General features: G+C 39.7%; 1 protein-coding gene across 2 annotated transcripts in view; it reads right to left on the reverse strand.

The window, feature by feature from the left end:
* The window catches only part of ARHGAP18 (Rho GTPase activating protein 18), a 162,783-nt gene that overhangs the window by 19,073 nt on the left and 127,370 nt on the right, over positions 1–16,340 (reverse strand). For both annotated transcript variants that reach the window (XM_090038910.1, XM_090038901.1), the window contains exons 7-11: positions 14,038–14,129; positions 10,117–10,194; positions 7,994–8,153; positions 3,606–3,688; positions 575–781 (exon numbers count right to left, since the gene is read on the reverse strand). In XM_090038910.1, coding sequence (XP_089895036.1) covers positions 575–781; positions 3,606–3,688; positions 7,994–8,153; positions 10,117–10,194; positions 14,038–14,129 — 620 coding nt within the window. The remainder of the gene's footprint in view (positions 1–574; positions 782–3,605; positions 3,689–7,993; positions 8,154–10,116; positions 10,195–14,037; positions 14,130–16,340) is intronic.

Below are 16,340 nucleotides of genomic sequence, written 5' to 3' on the forward strand. Positions count from 1 at the left end.
AGAAACATGTATTAATCAATGAGCCTATACTACAGAAACAGCAACATTTCTATACTTGTGAGAATGGTAGAGACTGGTTTGAAGGCTCCTGGGGGTCAATATTTCACAGGTTTGACCTATATTCCACATGCAGGGTTTTCTTACACGATCATGACACAGCTTTTTTCCCCTCAAAGCACAAAATCCAACCCAGCAGGAAAGGACTGAAATAATGTTTCTTGCAAAACAGGAAGTTAAGCTGAAAAAACTAAATTACTCATTAAAATGGATCTTTATACAATATATTCATAAATATTCCACAGTGACTGATCTTTGAGGTCACGCGTTCTACAGACAGCATTCTGTTTGGGCTCCAAAGGGGCTAATTTCCCTCTTTTCTACAATGATTTTACACTGGTTTGATTCCACTGAGAGACTGTGTTTCGACCCTCCCCCCCACCCCCACAGCTCACTCACCCATACTTCATGGAAAGCAGTGCAGACACTTCTTTGCTCTTTGAAAGCAATGACACCTTGAGTGTGATTTTGTAAGGCATAGAGGAAAAGTTAATCTATATCTTAAAAACATACTTACTGTCCAAAGAAGTTTTTGGTATTTGATCATAAAGCGCATGACATTTGCTGTTCCAGCAGCCATAACAAACTCATTTTGTTCAATACTCTTTGAGCCAAACCCATGAAATGTGAAAAGGTTTGGGGCCATCACCATTGCAATGTTGTTTAGTGTCATTTTATTTTTGTCTCGATAATCAATTATCCTTTGGAGGAATTCAAGTAGTACCTGAAATGAGAGTAGCACTTAAAGTCTAATTCTGCACGTGGAAAAGTAATACACAGTAAAGCATCAAGTTACATAGTCACTAAAAATGTTTTTTTATGCTGTTGTTAAAATATAGACTTAAAAAAAAACCAAACAAACAATGATGGAAAGTGCAGACACATTAATTCACATAGCAGCAATCTGACCTTTTTTATACCACTACTGGTGAAATCAACCATGACCCTAAGCTTAAATATATATAAAGTAAATTATTCCATTTTATTTGGGGAGTAAAATTTTCAAGAAAATCTAGGTAACTTTGAAAGCTATATAATACTTCCAAAAGACATGGTAAAAATGTTCATAGTTCTTATGTAGCTTGAGAGTTACACAGGTCATTTTGAAAACATTACCACTGACCTTTCCCTAAAGAGGTAGATACAATCACATCAAGCTGGGAATTCCTTCTCTGTTTAGTTCAGTCATGCCAACTGCTGATGACGAGAGCAGTGATTTGTGCACGATGTGCAGCATAAGTGAAGATGTTACTGTGCGTAGTTCTGTGCTCCACATTTTAAAAGGGATGTGGAAAAATTAGAGAGGGTCTGGAGCGGGGTGACAAAGATGATAAAGGGCTTGGAAAGCAAGCCATATGTGGAGAAGTTGAAGGAGTTAGGCATGTTCAGCTTGCAGAAAACGCACTTAAGAGGTAACATGAGAGCAGTCTTCAAAAACTTTAAGGACTGCCATAAAGCAGAGGGAAAGCACCTTTTCTTTCTTGTTGTAAAAAGGAAAACATGGATCAATGACTTGAAGTTGCAGCAAAGTAATTTTCAGTTGGATATCTGGAAAAACTTCTTCACTCTGAGAATGGTAAGGCAGTGGAATAGACCACTTCAGGAAGTTGTGGACTCTCCATCACTGGAGGTATCCAGGCAGAGGTTGAACAGCTACTGGTTGGGGTGATCTAGGCACAGCTATGCCTATGTTCTACTGTGGGTATTTCCCATGTTTCTGGGCTTTGCTGGTTGCCCCTGCCCCTCCACCCACTTCTCTGCTACATACGACAGGGTGTTTTTAAGCCTCTCCCAGAGGCACTGGGTGTTGGCTACTAGGGCTGTGCAAAGCTTCAGTCGACGATTCAATTTGGCAGAGATTTGGCCCAATTCAGCAGCTGAATCTCCAAATCCAAAATCGAATCAGAAGACCTTTTAATCTCACCCAGTTGATTCAGAGAGAGTTGATGATTCGGACATATACACAGCTTTAAATATTTTTTCTACGTACCTCAAGGTATCAGGCAGTTTGTGAATGTTGAGATGGTGGGGCAGATGGAGTGTCCTACAGGAATACAGGAGGTGCCCCATGCACTCTGTGTAGGACCCAGAAGTGAACTAGAGAGATTAAAGGATTTCCTGATTTGATTCGGATTTGGAGATTTGGCTGCTGAATTGGGCCGAATCTCCGCCGAACTGAATGAGTGACCGAACTGAATGAGTGACCGAAGCGTCACACTCCACCCAGCTCGGTGACTGTTGCCTCCTGGGTCTCAGGGGGGACCTGGGGTCTCCCCCCATGGCCGATTGCCGAGCCGGGGGATGCGGGGGACCCCACCAGAGCTCCTGTGGGATGCTTCATCCACCCCAGCATCTCAATGTTCATGAGCCGCACTGGTACCTCAGGGTATGTAGAAAAAACATTAAAAATTGTGTCTAGGGACAAATCTCTCATTCTCTGAATCAGCATTGAATCTTCAGATTTGGATTCAGCCAAAGTTTGCCCAGTTTGCCCACAGCGGGACAATGAGGCCTACAACAAAACACATGTGCAAATTTGTGCCACTACTATACTGCAAGCACACACCTCTGCTCATCTGGATGTGGCCTATGATTCAATTAAAGATACTTCCAGCCAGTTGGAGCTCAGCCCAGGACCTTCCTTACATTTTCAAAGGATAAATAAATCAAAAAGAAATGTGTTTAAGTAATTAGGGCCAAATGGGTTCTTTGTCCATTTGGACTGGGGAAACAGTTCCAGGCAACTCTTCACCCATCAAATGTCCTTTAGCCCTCTTTGTCTGGAGCAATTTCAGTAGTGATCAATAGCAAAACATAAAAGCAGCAATATTACCAAAGGACAGATCTAAACTATGAAGTTATTTGGGAGGTTTTGAGCAAAGCTGCTGTAGCTATAAAGGGGAATTATTAAATCCTAGTTTCTGGAGAAAGGAATGGCATATCTACACCTCATCCATGGTAATCCTAAGGCACTGGCAAAAACAAGCTCCACCCAATCCACATGTATTGCTTGCAGAAAAACAGATTGTAACCGTCATGATCTCCGTCTCAGGGGAGTGCTCCTGGGAGTGGATTTGGACACACCAGACCCCAATCAAAACCACACAGCATTTTTTCAGTGTGAGGTATGCGCAAAGTGTAAGTGAATATGTAGGCACAGCTTATTTCTTGGGGGCAGTCTTAGGATCACCACAGAAGTATAGGCAAGCCTTAGGTATCACAGATAAAAGAGAGGGACAGCCATTAAATAAGTCCTACCCAGTTGAAAAATTTAGCTTGACCATGCTACTTGATATTGCTTTTCCATGTAAACCAACAAAGATAATATTTGGGGTGCAGACTAGAATTTTCAAAGGTTCCTAACTCACACTGACATACTGCATCTAGATGGATGATTTCTTTTAAATGGAAAAAAAAAAGAGAGAGGAATCATAATAGTCCATACTACTAAAATGCTGAAAAATGATGGAACTTTTCCCAACGGGCCCATTAGAACTGAGCAACACTTCCTAGTGCATGCTTTAAAGAAAAAGATTAAGAAGTCTAACCTTCAGCATGTCTCGGTTTGCCTCAGGTAGGAGGAGTACCAAAAGATTCAGAGCTTGCAGCTGTTGCTTCCTGGTGGGAAGATCTGCCAATGAAGCACATAAATTTCAGTTCTTTAAAAGTTTTATTTTTCCCCCTAAAAAAGCATAATTAAATGAAGTATTCCTGTAAAACACCAAGTGTGTAAAAGATCAGTTCTCACTGTTTGACAAGGAATTGGCAGATCCTTCTTTTCTGATGCTTAGGTCCCAGATGACTCAGTTAGTTGCTGTATGGTTCGGCACCACTTTGGCAGTATCTTTGACTCTTTACAATTCTTTATTTTGACATGCAACAATATGCAAGAGGAGAGAATATCATTCCTTCTTGCTTTGGCTAGCATGAAGATGTCTGAATATATATCACTGACTGAAATTACATTAACTGCTACATGATCTTCCCTGTATACGTAAGTAGACTGTATATCATGTAGCAGGTGTGTGTTAACATTATGGATTTCTACTCAATGTTCATAAGCAACAGCAGCTGCAGTGAGGAACCAATGATGATGAGGTTAACAGCATGGTAGATAAAAATCAAATTGTTAAAAAGTTAGAAATTATATTTGTATTTAAAATTGATTTTTTTAGGATCGACATACATTGATTTTCTTTTAAAAATATAAACCTACTTAAATTTTGCTTTTCTCATAATTGTAAGGGGTGAGGTAATAGCTTTCATTGGATCAACTTATTTATTTTGGAAAAAGGGGATACAAGCTGTCTGGTTTTGTGAGGCCTTCATCAGCTGTAAATCCTGACCCAAAGATGCTCAGGTGTTTCTACTAAAGGTATGGAGGCCCCAGGTTTCATAACTGTTCTTTCTAGCTATGACACACATGCCTGAACTGTGTGTGTGATACTACACACAGAGATGTGGGGCAGAAAATTTTCCAGTGCTTTATTTTTCTGTGGGAAATTTTCCACTTCTAACAATTAATTGTTTCATAAAATTCATTTGTAACAATAATGGCTACCAATACAATATTAGGCAAGTTTGGTAATTTCAAAGTTGTAATTAATGTTTTTCAGGTGATTATCCCTAGGAAGTGTGTGAGACAGTACATATATGTTTTACTGATGTGTAAACAGGAGGGTAAACACATTCACACAGTAATCCAAACCCAAAATCACATTATGAATTCACCTAACCGGCTGTAGGTCAAATCAAAACCAAAGCATGGCATATTATGCACAATTCCTTGGGTATGCTAAAATTAATGTCAAAAATTTGCAATGCCTTCATTTTTTTTCTTAAATTTAAACAAACAATGTAAGGGAAGTACATATTATTGTCAAATATTTCAGTTGAACTACTTGTGACTATTGGGACATAAAATTAACACAGGGGTACTTTTTTAGTGTTGTTTACTAAATATAAATCAAATAAACATGCCGTATCAGATCACGCTCTATTTATGGCATTGGAAAATTTTCCAATTCAAATTTTTCTGAAAAACCCACATCTCTGACTAGACAGCCTTAACAAAGGTGGGAGCCTTAACAAATTACTTCCCCAATACTTGCGATTTCAGGGGCTTTTTTGCTAATTAAGTTCCCAAGGCACCTACAGGGCTTCTAGGTGCTTAAACCTATCAGAATCCCCAAACTAGGCCTAGCTTGCCCATGAAGCCTGATCCCCAGATCCTATTAAGTATCTAAATGGACTTAGGCGCCTAAGTGTACTTCTGTTCTGCCCTGGCCAGCTCCCTGAAAATCCATTAATGTGTTCGTAATTTACTGAGTGCATCTACACGAGATGCAAGAAGCACATTAATTCTACTGCACATTAGCACGTCACATCAAAAGTGTGTGACTGCCAAAAGGAAGTACTAAAGCCCAGCAACATGTAGACCAATGAGTATTTAATTGTTCTATGCAAAGTACAACAGCAGGGATTGAGAGACTTGCCATAGAATATCCAATAGGCTGGTGGTCAACACGGGGCTCCTACACCTTGGATAAGTTACTAGAAACCAATCTCCTGTTCTTCCATCCCACATGTATTTTGTGAGAAAGGGCTGGTTTACATCACCTTGAACCCAGGAGGTGGTAGAATTTTGAGAGTTAAGTCCATAACATTGTAATCCAGAAAAATGCATTTATGTTCTGAAAAGGAGCAAGGTTTAAGATGCAACCCTTCCTCAGCTTTTCCTATTGGCTAATCTCACATCAGCTGGTTGGCTTTGGTGGGTCACATTCTCAGGTATCGGATTTAGTAGCTGCAACTAAGTAGCCATCCACTTAAAAGTTAGGTGCAATAACAACAAGTGTTGCAACTCCTAAATCCTCCTAGTGCCAATTTGTTCCAAGTTGAGAAACTAATTTAGAAGTTGAAAAAAGCAGTAAAGCTTGTTGTTTTCCCTTTCAGTTTGGGGATTATAATGTGGTATGAAAGCCATTTGTTGTAAAATCTTCTGGGATTAAATGGGTAACAACAACAATTCAGTTCACTCACAACAAACAACATTTTGTTTAATAAATCACTTGGTGTTAATGACTAATCATGGATTAATAAACTTGCTTTTGTTCTTGTGTATCCAGCATGTAAATAAAATAATTCTGCAAATCTGGGTTATTTTCCATTTTATACAAACTCCAATTTGTGTCCAAGGAGATATAGTTTGAGACAAAGAAAATAAAAAATAATCATTTGGTAAATAAGAGATATCATTTCTAGCAGTCTCCAATATAATTGTGTAAAAATTAAAAGGTGAATAAGAATATTATAAATGTATATAACTGCATAAATAAAATATATCCTTTTGTTTAACAAAAACTAAGCATATTTATTGTACCAGCTATCTTTTTCTCATAACACATTTTAATGGTTATCAAACCCTTTTTAGGAAAATAAGTAAAAAAAAATGTAAATGGAAAGTAAGACTACTTAAAATAAAAGTTTCTTGCTTGCTTATTTAGGTCATGATTAGAAATCAGTTATTCAAATCACATTAAATCAATACTTAGGTTAATAGCAATTTTGAGTATGGTTTTTTTATGTGCTGGAGACATTCAGGAGAATCGTAACATCTGCACTTATTTTATCATCCTCTCCCCTGCAAAACAGACAGGTTCATTTCAAATAAACATAAGTAAATAAACACAAGCCCACATTCTCTGGCTGTTATCTCTGGTTTGTAATACCACCCTTGGCACAAGACAGACTACCATATTGTAGAAGGGTAAAGCGCATTATGTCAGCTCTTACATATCCCCTCCCAAGACTGGTACAGCATAGAGGGTGTACACAAAACCTCCTTACTCCCCTTTATCTCTAGCTGTTGGAAGACCAAAAGATGATGGCAGCCAGCTTAACGTATCTCTGGGGATCCCCCATAATGTAAAAGTATAAAGTAATAACATAAGTTTTACTGCCCAACAGCTACAGAATTTGAGTGTGCAATGATGGCTGAAACCCTTCCCCAACTCAGCCTTTTCTTGTGCTCTTTACGAGAGCCTAGAATGTGAATCACTTTCTCAAGACTGCTAGTTTCAGAGATGGTAGGCACAAATGTTTGCATATTTCTGTCCGTCTGTCTTTCAAGGTCTCCTGACTTTGCTCCTCCAAAAGTACCCAGTCTTTCTGGTCATGGATATCAGGACAGGGATCTCTCTGAAATGAGTCAGAGTTATTCCTGTGATGGTCAAAAGAGTTAACATAAAATTTAGGCACCACTCCTGATGGGTTTCTAAAGCGTCACAAAATCTGAACTCTACACTTTCACTGAACTGCTCTTTTTTTAAAGTAACTGGTTGCTTTTCAGCTGCTGTATCACTCAACAGAACTTGAGAGATTCTCAGAGCAAACTTGCAGCTCTTTAAGAAACTCCTGGTAACCTTTAGCTTTGACTATTTTACCACAATTTTCCATCACACAATTTTTTCTGTCTCCAAGGCATCCATCTTGCCATGTTTGATTTACTGATGACCTATCCCCTCCTTGCTGTTTCTTTAAGCAGACTGATAATTTATTGCTATCATGTGTTGCTACCATTGCCTGTATTCATCTTTTTCTTTACTATGAAAGCCATAAAATGACATTCTTTTTGTAACTCACCTCATCACACTAAACAGTATTATAAAATCTAAACAGGAAGTGACACTGTATATTTTCTTTCATATGGGAGCTAATAAATGGATAGCCCCAAAAGGGTATCATTGGTATAGCAGCAAAACAACAGTCAATCTTTTCTGGAAAAAAAAAATCTCATTGCTATTTCATTTATTCCTCAGACTCACTCTTAGCAGCAAAACAAACTGTATAGCAAAGAAGTATTTGTCTGTGTTTAAAAGAGTGCTGTTTCTGGTATCACCAGCTTAGATCTGAGATAAACAACGATGCTGCTTACACTGAACATCCTGGAAAGCTTTGAGATATTCCACAGTAAGCAGTGGCTGAGGCAGCTCTCGTATGAAGAGTTTTAAAAGACTTGCAGCGTCATGTTGCTTTACCGTTTCCCAGTTGAAAGTCCCTTCATAAAATTTTGCTTCCAGTTCTTGGCAAAGACTCTGAAAGGGAGCAGAACAGAAACAGCTACTATGCTGGTTTTGTGCTGTTGGAAGAGGTATGCATTATGCACATGGCAATTTTTTCCAAAATTTGAAAAAAAAAATCATCTGAAATATCATTTACCACCACCTGCTACTACTACTTTTGCTACAGAAAAAAAAAGAATACTGGACTAGTATTAGACATGCACAGTTAAAAACCTAATGCAGAGAGAAAATATACCTAACAAATCATATAGGTCTGAATCCTACTGCGCTGTCTCATAGCAATATGGTCTCCTCTACAGGACAAACCCACCTAAGGGCCCTATAAATGTGCAACTCAAAGGCCACTGCTATATATTATACTTAATAGGAGATTAACCAGTGAAGTGTGCTTTAAGTTGTGACCAGGCCACACGTTAAAGCAATGAATAGCATCATAATACAAGGAATAGGCCACAAAGTTATTCCACAAAAAATGTGTGATAACTTTGTGGCTGGTTCTTATGCCATTAAACATGTGGCCAGGTGTGCCCCTGTGGCTGGGAGCCCTGTCAACTGATGGGACTCCCAGCTGCATGGAGTTTGCTACTTGCTGGTACAGAAGGAGCCTGTGATGATCATCCTGGGCTCCCCCTGCACCAACAATAAGGCACAACAGGATCTGATGCACAGTCCCACAATCACACTTCCTACCATGCACATGTGGCATTGTAGGATTGCCATGACTGTGGATTGTGCATCAGATCCCATTGTGCCTTATTGTTGATGCAGGGGGAGCCCAGGATGATCATCACAGGCTCCTGCACCAGCAAGCAGCAAACTTTACACAGCTGGGAACCTCATCGCTGTGGCCTATTCCTTGTATTATGATGCTATTAATTGCTTTAATATATGGCCTGGTCACTGTAACAGAAAAAAATGCTGGTGCATCAATGACAGGGTTCAGTAAGTATGTAATTGAGTTCTACAGAAATTAACCTAGAGCTGACGGTACTTGATCAAGAATGTTTTCCTTTCTGAAGGCTTTCAGTAGTATCTTACAGAATTTTAGGTCAAAAATACAATTACTACAGAGAGCGTATTATCTTTGATTACTTTCTGCAGTGGTTTTCCTAGAAAAGTAAATGTGTGCAACATTTTGGAAAACCAGTAGGTTTGGTCAAAGGACAAGTTCTTTCAAGTGTTTGATTCTGGTTAATATTGCTGCTATTTAATGAATGATGCTTTGCACAGAAACACCTGAAAACAAACAAACAAACAAACAAACAAACAAAAACTCAAATGAGCAAACAAAAGGACTCCCAGATACGACAGTAAAAGCTGAGGACCAAACAAAGGTGTGAAGATTTTGAGTTACTGGTAAATAAGGCCAGTTACCATCATATTCTGTCCCTTCCATCGTTCCATATGAACCAGCTGCTGGACAAAGCTGTGGGTGACAGAGCCTGACAGACATCTTTGGGCAGCTGAATCTGCTTAAATGATCTTTCTGTTCAGAATTTAAGGCCAATTCAAACCATCTTTACACCTCTTGATGTAAATTAACCTGTGCTTTTGGTTTTCTGAATTAAAGCTATTTTGGGTTACAGTTTGAGTATAATTGGCAGCCACTCTGAAAAGTATCAGTGTGAACAGAGATGCAAGTAAGACCGTGAATACTGTGAGAAGCAGTGGTACTGATGTTTCTAGAGATAATGAAGGAAGTTTTTTTACTGTAGGTAGCCTGCTCTTTGCATACCACAGACTGAATCTACCTGTCAAATGAGCTAATGAAGTCAGAAGGGAGTTTCCAAGTAGCATGCAGACTACACAGGAATACACTGGTCAGAGCATACAACTGATTTGGATATAGGTTAAGAGCATGGGAATTTTGGCTAGCCTAGTTCAAATCCTTTTTTAAGATTTCAGTACCAATCGTACCATCAGACGGAACTAAAACCAGTAAATGAGGGTATTGAGAGTCAATGTAATCTTTTACCTTTACTCTTGCTGCAACTCCGGGTATTCGAAGAAGCCCTTCTGTATCCAATCTTGCCTCTTCTATCTGGGAAATCAGCTGTCAATCAACATAAATCAAGCTGCATGAGGCCAAGATGCTAATTAAAATGTTCTATGTAGATAGCTTTGGGACACTAGATTTTTTTGGTTTTTTAATATCAAGGCTATAAAAATGGGCTACCATCAATACAAACAAATTCAAATATACATTTCCTGCAGGAAACACCTGATCCTAACCTTGTACTTTTCATCCACACTATTAAAAGGTTGTTTGTTTTTTTAATGGAAATTGTAAACATCAACCTTCCTATATAAAGGTAAGGTATAAAAGGAATAAACTGCTTCTCTAAACTTCTCTGGTTTCAAAAATAAATATTCAGTTTCTAATCTCAGTAAAAATGGGCATTACTAAAAACCATTAGCTGTAGATTGCTCTGTATTACGTTCTTACAGGCACTCTTATTTATAACTTCACAAAGGAAAATTTAAGTGCTTGCAATCACTGAAGAGCCTTTAGGTTTGAAAAAAAATTATATTCTCGTAAAAGACACAACAGAATTGTGTCTGAACAGAATTATAAAAAAAATATAATATATAAAATATATAAATATTTTAAATATAAAATATATAAATAAATATAAATATATAAAAAAATTATATTCTCATAAAAGACACAACAGAATTGGTAATCCTATTCATGCTTAGATGAGTTAGTACAATCAATGGAAACATATTCATACTGTGCATGTCATGTATTTAATACAAGATATACATCACTGTGCTCACCAAAATACATAATAATCATCCAAAGTACTGTATAAATATTAAATGTTGACTACATCTATTTGATCCAGTAGATAATTGAAACACTAGGGCAATACTTCTACTATACACCTTATATGAACTAAGGTGAACTATAAACTACGCGGTACAGCAGGATTTTTTTTTCATGGTTGCATAAACAAAAAAGGATGATCTACTTTACTGTATTTATGTTAATGGCACTGATCACAGGAGATATGAAAAAAAACAGGTGTCCTGAGCACATCACAAATGCCTGATCATTCTAAATGTATTTTTCCAGTTAAAAACAGGATCACAGGAAAGTAGGGCTGAAAGGGACCTCACATGGTCATCCAGTCCAGACCCCAGCTCAACGCAGGATTGCCCCTGACTAAACCTTCCTAGTCAAGCCTCCGTCCAACCCGTTCTTGAAAATTTCCAAGGATGGAGATTCTACAATTTCTCTAGATAGCCCATTCCAGTGCTTAACACTCCCCCCCAGTCAAAAAGTTCTTCCTTATAACTAATCAAAGCTTCCTTGGCTGTAGCTTGAGCCCATATTTCCTGGTCCTGTTCTCTACGGCCACAGAGAGAAGGCCATCTCCACCCTCTCTGTAAATGTCCTTCAGATAGTTGAACATTATCAATCCCCACCTCAGTTTTCTCTTCTCCAGACTAAATCTTAGTTTTTTCAGCCTTTCCTCATAAATCTTACTTCCCAAGAACCTAGTCATTTTTGTCACTTGGTGATGAACTCTTTCCTTCTTGAAGTGTGGGCAAAAAACTGCGCACACAGCTCCTGGTGAGGCCTCACAATTGCTGAATAGAGTAGAAGAATCACTTTCCTTGATTTGCAAGTGACACTCCTGTTAATACAACACAGGATGCTGTCAGCCTTTTTTCGTAACAAAAAGAACATAGATGGCTCATATCCAGTTTATGGTCTACTGTAACCCTCAACTCCTCTGCAGTACTGCATCATAGCTAATCATTCCCGAGCCTGTATTTATGCTCAGGACTTGGCACCTGTCCTTGTTCAATCTCATCTGATTGAAAAGCATTTTTCCTGTTTATTTAAACCATTCTGGATCCTAGGCCAACCCTCCAGTGCATCTGCAACTCCACCCAACTTGGTGTCATCTGCAAATCTACTAAGTGTGCACTCAATCCCATCCCCCATATCATTAATGAAGATGTTAAACGATACTAGACCCATGACAGATCCCTGGGGAACTCCACTTGATACCTCCTCCCACCTAGACACTGAGAGACTGATGATCGCTCATTGACCATGATGATTCAGTCAGTTATATATCTACCTCACAGTACTTTCATCTAGTCTGGGGTAGGCAATTATTTTGGCTGGAGTGCCAGTTAATGAGTTTTGGTGAGCTGTTGATGGTTACATATTTGAAATCTTTCAGAAGATATAATTTTAACAAATTATAGCATAAAAATAATATACTAAAAATAAAAAATCTACTATAATGTATTTTAATTTGATTTTGAAATATAATTTTTGTTCTGATTTGTTTGGGGTTTTTTGAATGGTGTATATAGAGCCAATTACATAATTGCTCAAAATAAAGTATTTTGTATATTGTGGGAGCAGGGTGACAGGGTGTGGGGATACGTGCACAGGTGTGTATAGGGGCGCTGCCTGGGTGCTAGGTCCCAGAAGCAGGCCAGTGCTGGGGAGGGAAGGGAGGCAGGGGGTATGTGCTAGAGCTCGTCCAGGCAGTGCAGTCATGTTTGGTCTGTAGCTGTCCCTATGGCATGCCACACTGGGCTGAGCCCTGCCCACTCCCGCCTGGGGCGGTCAGTGCCACCATGTTCCCACCCGTGCCCGGCTCTTCAACTTCAGATAGTTGAAGCCTGCACAGCTCCAGCCCCAACCAGCCTGCACAGCTTCCCAGCAGGGCTGTTCTTGGAGTGGCTGCAGCCCCCCAGGTACTGCTCAGCTTCCCCCACTTTCAGCAGCTCCTCCTCCTGCCCCTACCCCTTCTGTGCTGCTCCAGGCAGATGGTAAACTGCAGCCAGGTGGCTCCTGCCCCACAGCACAGGGCTCTAGCTCCCAGCTACCTTCCAGGTACTCGGCCGGAGTGGGTAGAAGGCAGCCAGGAGCTGGAGCTGGAGCCCTGTGAGATGAGGTAGGAGTTGCCCAGCTGCAGTTTGCCTCAGTGCAGTGCAGCAGGGACAGAAGGAGGAGCAAGAGGATGAAGAGCTGCTGCAGGTGGGAAGGAGCTAAGTAGTACCCAGGTGGCTGCAGCCAAGCCAGGAGCAGCCCCACCAGGAAACTGTGTATGCTGGCCAAGGCTGGTCATCCTGCATAACACTAGGACTTACAGAAACTCACCTACTTAACTCATGGTGAGACAAAGTTATTTTTGCAACTTTGTCCTGGCACAAAGAGCCCATTCTACGGGCATTTTGCGATGGCCCTGCCCCTACATACTAATTGGTGGAGAGACTCCATCCCTCAGCACTGATTGGCAGAGAGGCCCTGTGGGGGAGGAGGGACAAGGGGGTGGCAGCCATTTTGACTGCTGGCTGCCCTTCATCTGGCCCCTCTCCTCAGAGCTGATTAGCAGAGGCCTGGGAGGGAGGAGAGGACAGGGGCAACCACCGTCTTGCCTGTTGCCCCTTTCATGTCACCCCACCTGCCTGCGCCTTTCCATCCTGGGCGAGCTATAAGACTTAATAAAAACTTGTTTTTATTTTTTTTGCGAATTTTGTGACTAGCCCTAGATTTCACAGTTTTCACAACATCTGTGAAACCACAATTTAGGTAGGTACCTAGCAAGGATTTCTGCATCAAGCCCTTAATCTCCATTTACCAATGGTAATTCAAAAAAAATTCTGTAACAGCCTACGAAGTTGCGTTCTCTACCACATTAATTCAGCAAAGGTAAGTCACGTATAAAGCCAAATTTCAAACTTAATGCACAATGTTCCACCTCACTGAGGGGGTGGGGAACATAGAAAGTTCTATAGGAATTGAGTGCTACACTTGAAATGTTAGGCTAGATTACTGTGAGTTTACGCGCTTGGGACAAAACACTAATGTCTTTAGTATTCTGTAGGTCTGTAACAAATTGGCTTCTTTGTGTTCACTTACTTTTTGTAAGATCAGTGGTATCTTGGTGCCTGGTACTTTTTTCTGATCTTGTTCCAGCAAAACTGCCAGCGGGACACCAAAAAGACCAGAATCTGCACAATGCAAAAGGAAACAGAGATACTATCCACATCTGGACCAATATATGAGGTAGTGGCACAAAGAGAGACTGTCAATGAGATAAGCCTATTCAATACGTTCTGAGCGACTGTTCTTCTATTCAAAGAATATGTCTAAATGTCTTCATCAATCAAGTCATTCAGAGCATAATTAAACAAACCATTTGGGCTAAACGTACTCATTCATCTCTTTTCACCCATAAATCAAGAGTCTTCTGTTTCAACTTCAAATTGCCATCCATACATTGTGCAATAGAGTGAAGCAAACTGCATAAATGAACCATCTGTATGATTCTGGTTTGCAGAAAGCTGTTGCAATGATGACCCTGCAATGCAGATCTTTATCATTTGATACAAGTTTACAGTTTAGATGCAAATGGCTTTAGCAAGATTTCCAGAAGTCTAGCTACTAAACTGAAATAGAGGTAATTATCATCTATATTCACTCTGAACGGTTCTCTCCATCAGAACTTGAAAAGAAGAGTAGTCAACTGTCATTGTACATTTTTGCCCAGATGCAGTATCATACTGTCAATGCTAAGTCAGTAGGGAGTTATTTTTATACAAAAGTAAAAGTCAGGTTTTATTCTACACTGGATAAGCCCAGGTTAAAATATGGCCACTGCCTTGTCACTATGGTAATATAAACTTAAAAAAAATAACTTTAGCCGCTAAGCTCAGCTAACTTTAAATTAATACATAAGCTTGATACAGAGCTCACTGAAGTCAGCAGGGGCTTGGCAGAATCGATTTATGTCACAGCTTCTTCATTTTAGATAAATACTGATTGGAAATGAACAGCTTAAATAACTGCAATTTATTAAACTGTAAAGTTTTATGTTGGAGCTACTCCGTCAGGATAACACCACTGGCCACCTAGGTTATACATCCTGAGAGCAGATAGCCTTAGCTTTTTGTTTGGTGTAGCTGTCATGGCAACATGCAACACAGAAATGGGCCAGCAGAGGAGATCTGACAGTACCAAAAAAGAAGAGTTCTGATCTAAGAATATGAGGGATGTACTAGAACAAAGTTGCCTAGTCAGCAAAGGGACTTTCTTCACTTTGTCCTGTTGATCGGGAATATGAAAAATAGACCAGCATCCATAAAACATGCACCCACAGAAACAGGCACAATCCTTCCCCAAATCTCTGCCCTTTTTTTGCAGACCTACTAAAATGCAGAACCTGCATGTTTTTGGTGTAGTGAAGGCAAAGAAGTAGGTTACAGGAAGCATGGTCAGAAATCCTGTTTGTCGCAGAACTGTATTCTGCAGCAGAACTGAGCTTTGTAGTATCTGCAGTCTGTTCAAAAACGAAAGGAAGAGGTTTGTGGATCCACTACTGTACGGATCCACAGTCTACATCACACTACATGGAATCAGCTAGACAGCAAATCTCCCGCAGCCCTCAAATTACTAAAGCAGTTCTGAAACCACATCAGTCCTGGGACAGTTAAAGGCACACTGTTTCTTTCCCAGACTGCTCTAATATTTCCAAATCAGACCCATTTTCTTGGACTTGGTGGAAACGCAAGGTTTTTAAATCAACTTAATTCTTCTCTAGGGCTGTCATTAAAAAATAAAGCCAAACACGTATCATTTGAGGTGGCTTCCAACTGATCAAAACCTGGGACAAAAGAGAAATGGCCATGAACTTGATTCAGCTCTGACTACATGGCCTTGTCCCAGGAAAAAAAGTATCTGCCTTTTATCCTGCATACTTCACAGGTATTAAAAGTAGGACAGTAGGTTTATAGGTGGATAAGATCTCGGGACAAAAGAAAGAAATGGGAGAAAAGCAACCTCTGTTTTAAATCAATCCTAAATTAATACTGCACAGGCTTGAAAAAAGGCCTGCTTAAAATCAATAAATAACGAAAAAGCATCAAGAGTAACAAGTCTATTGCTCATGTACTATTTTTAATATATGCAGACACTTCTGCAGGATGGAAATCAAAGCTGCAAAGCTGACTGTGGTTGTGCATTTAAAAAGTGGTTTTCTTCTCCTGTAAAGTAAAAGACATATGCTAAGGAATCAATTCTGCACTGCTATATATCTCTCAACAGTCTCTCTGTAGCTTTCAATTATTTAAAGTGAGCTATTTCACTATCACATATCCACTGAACCTTGACAACAGAGTTTTGCCCAAAGCAGGTTTGCGATTAACTGGTAACACATTTCAGAT

The sequence above is a fragment of the Crocodylus siamensis genome, chromosome 1, assembly GCF_052110815.1.
Source record: "Crocodylus siamensis isolate JL-2025a chromosome 1, ASM5211081v1, whole genome shotgun sequence".
In the NCBI taxonomy this organism is placed as follows: Eukaryota; Metazoa; Chordata; order Crocodylia; family Crocodylidae; genus Crocodylus; species Crocodylus siamensis.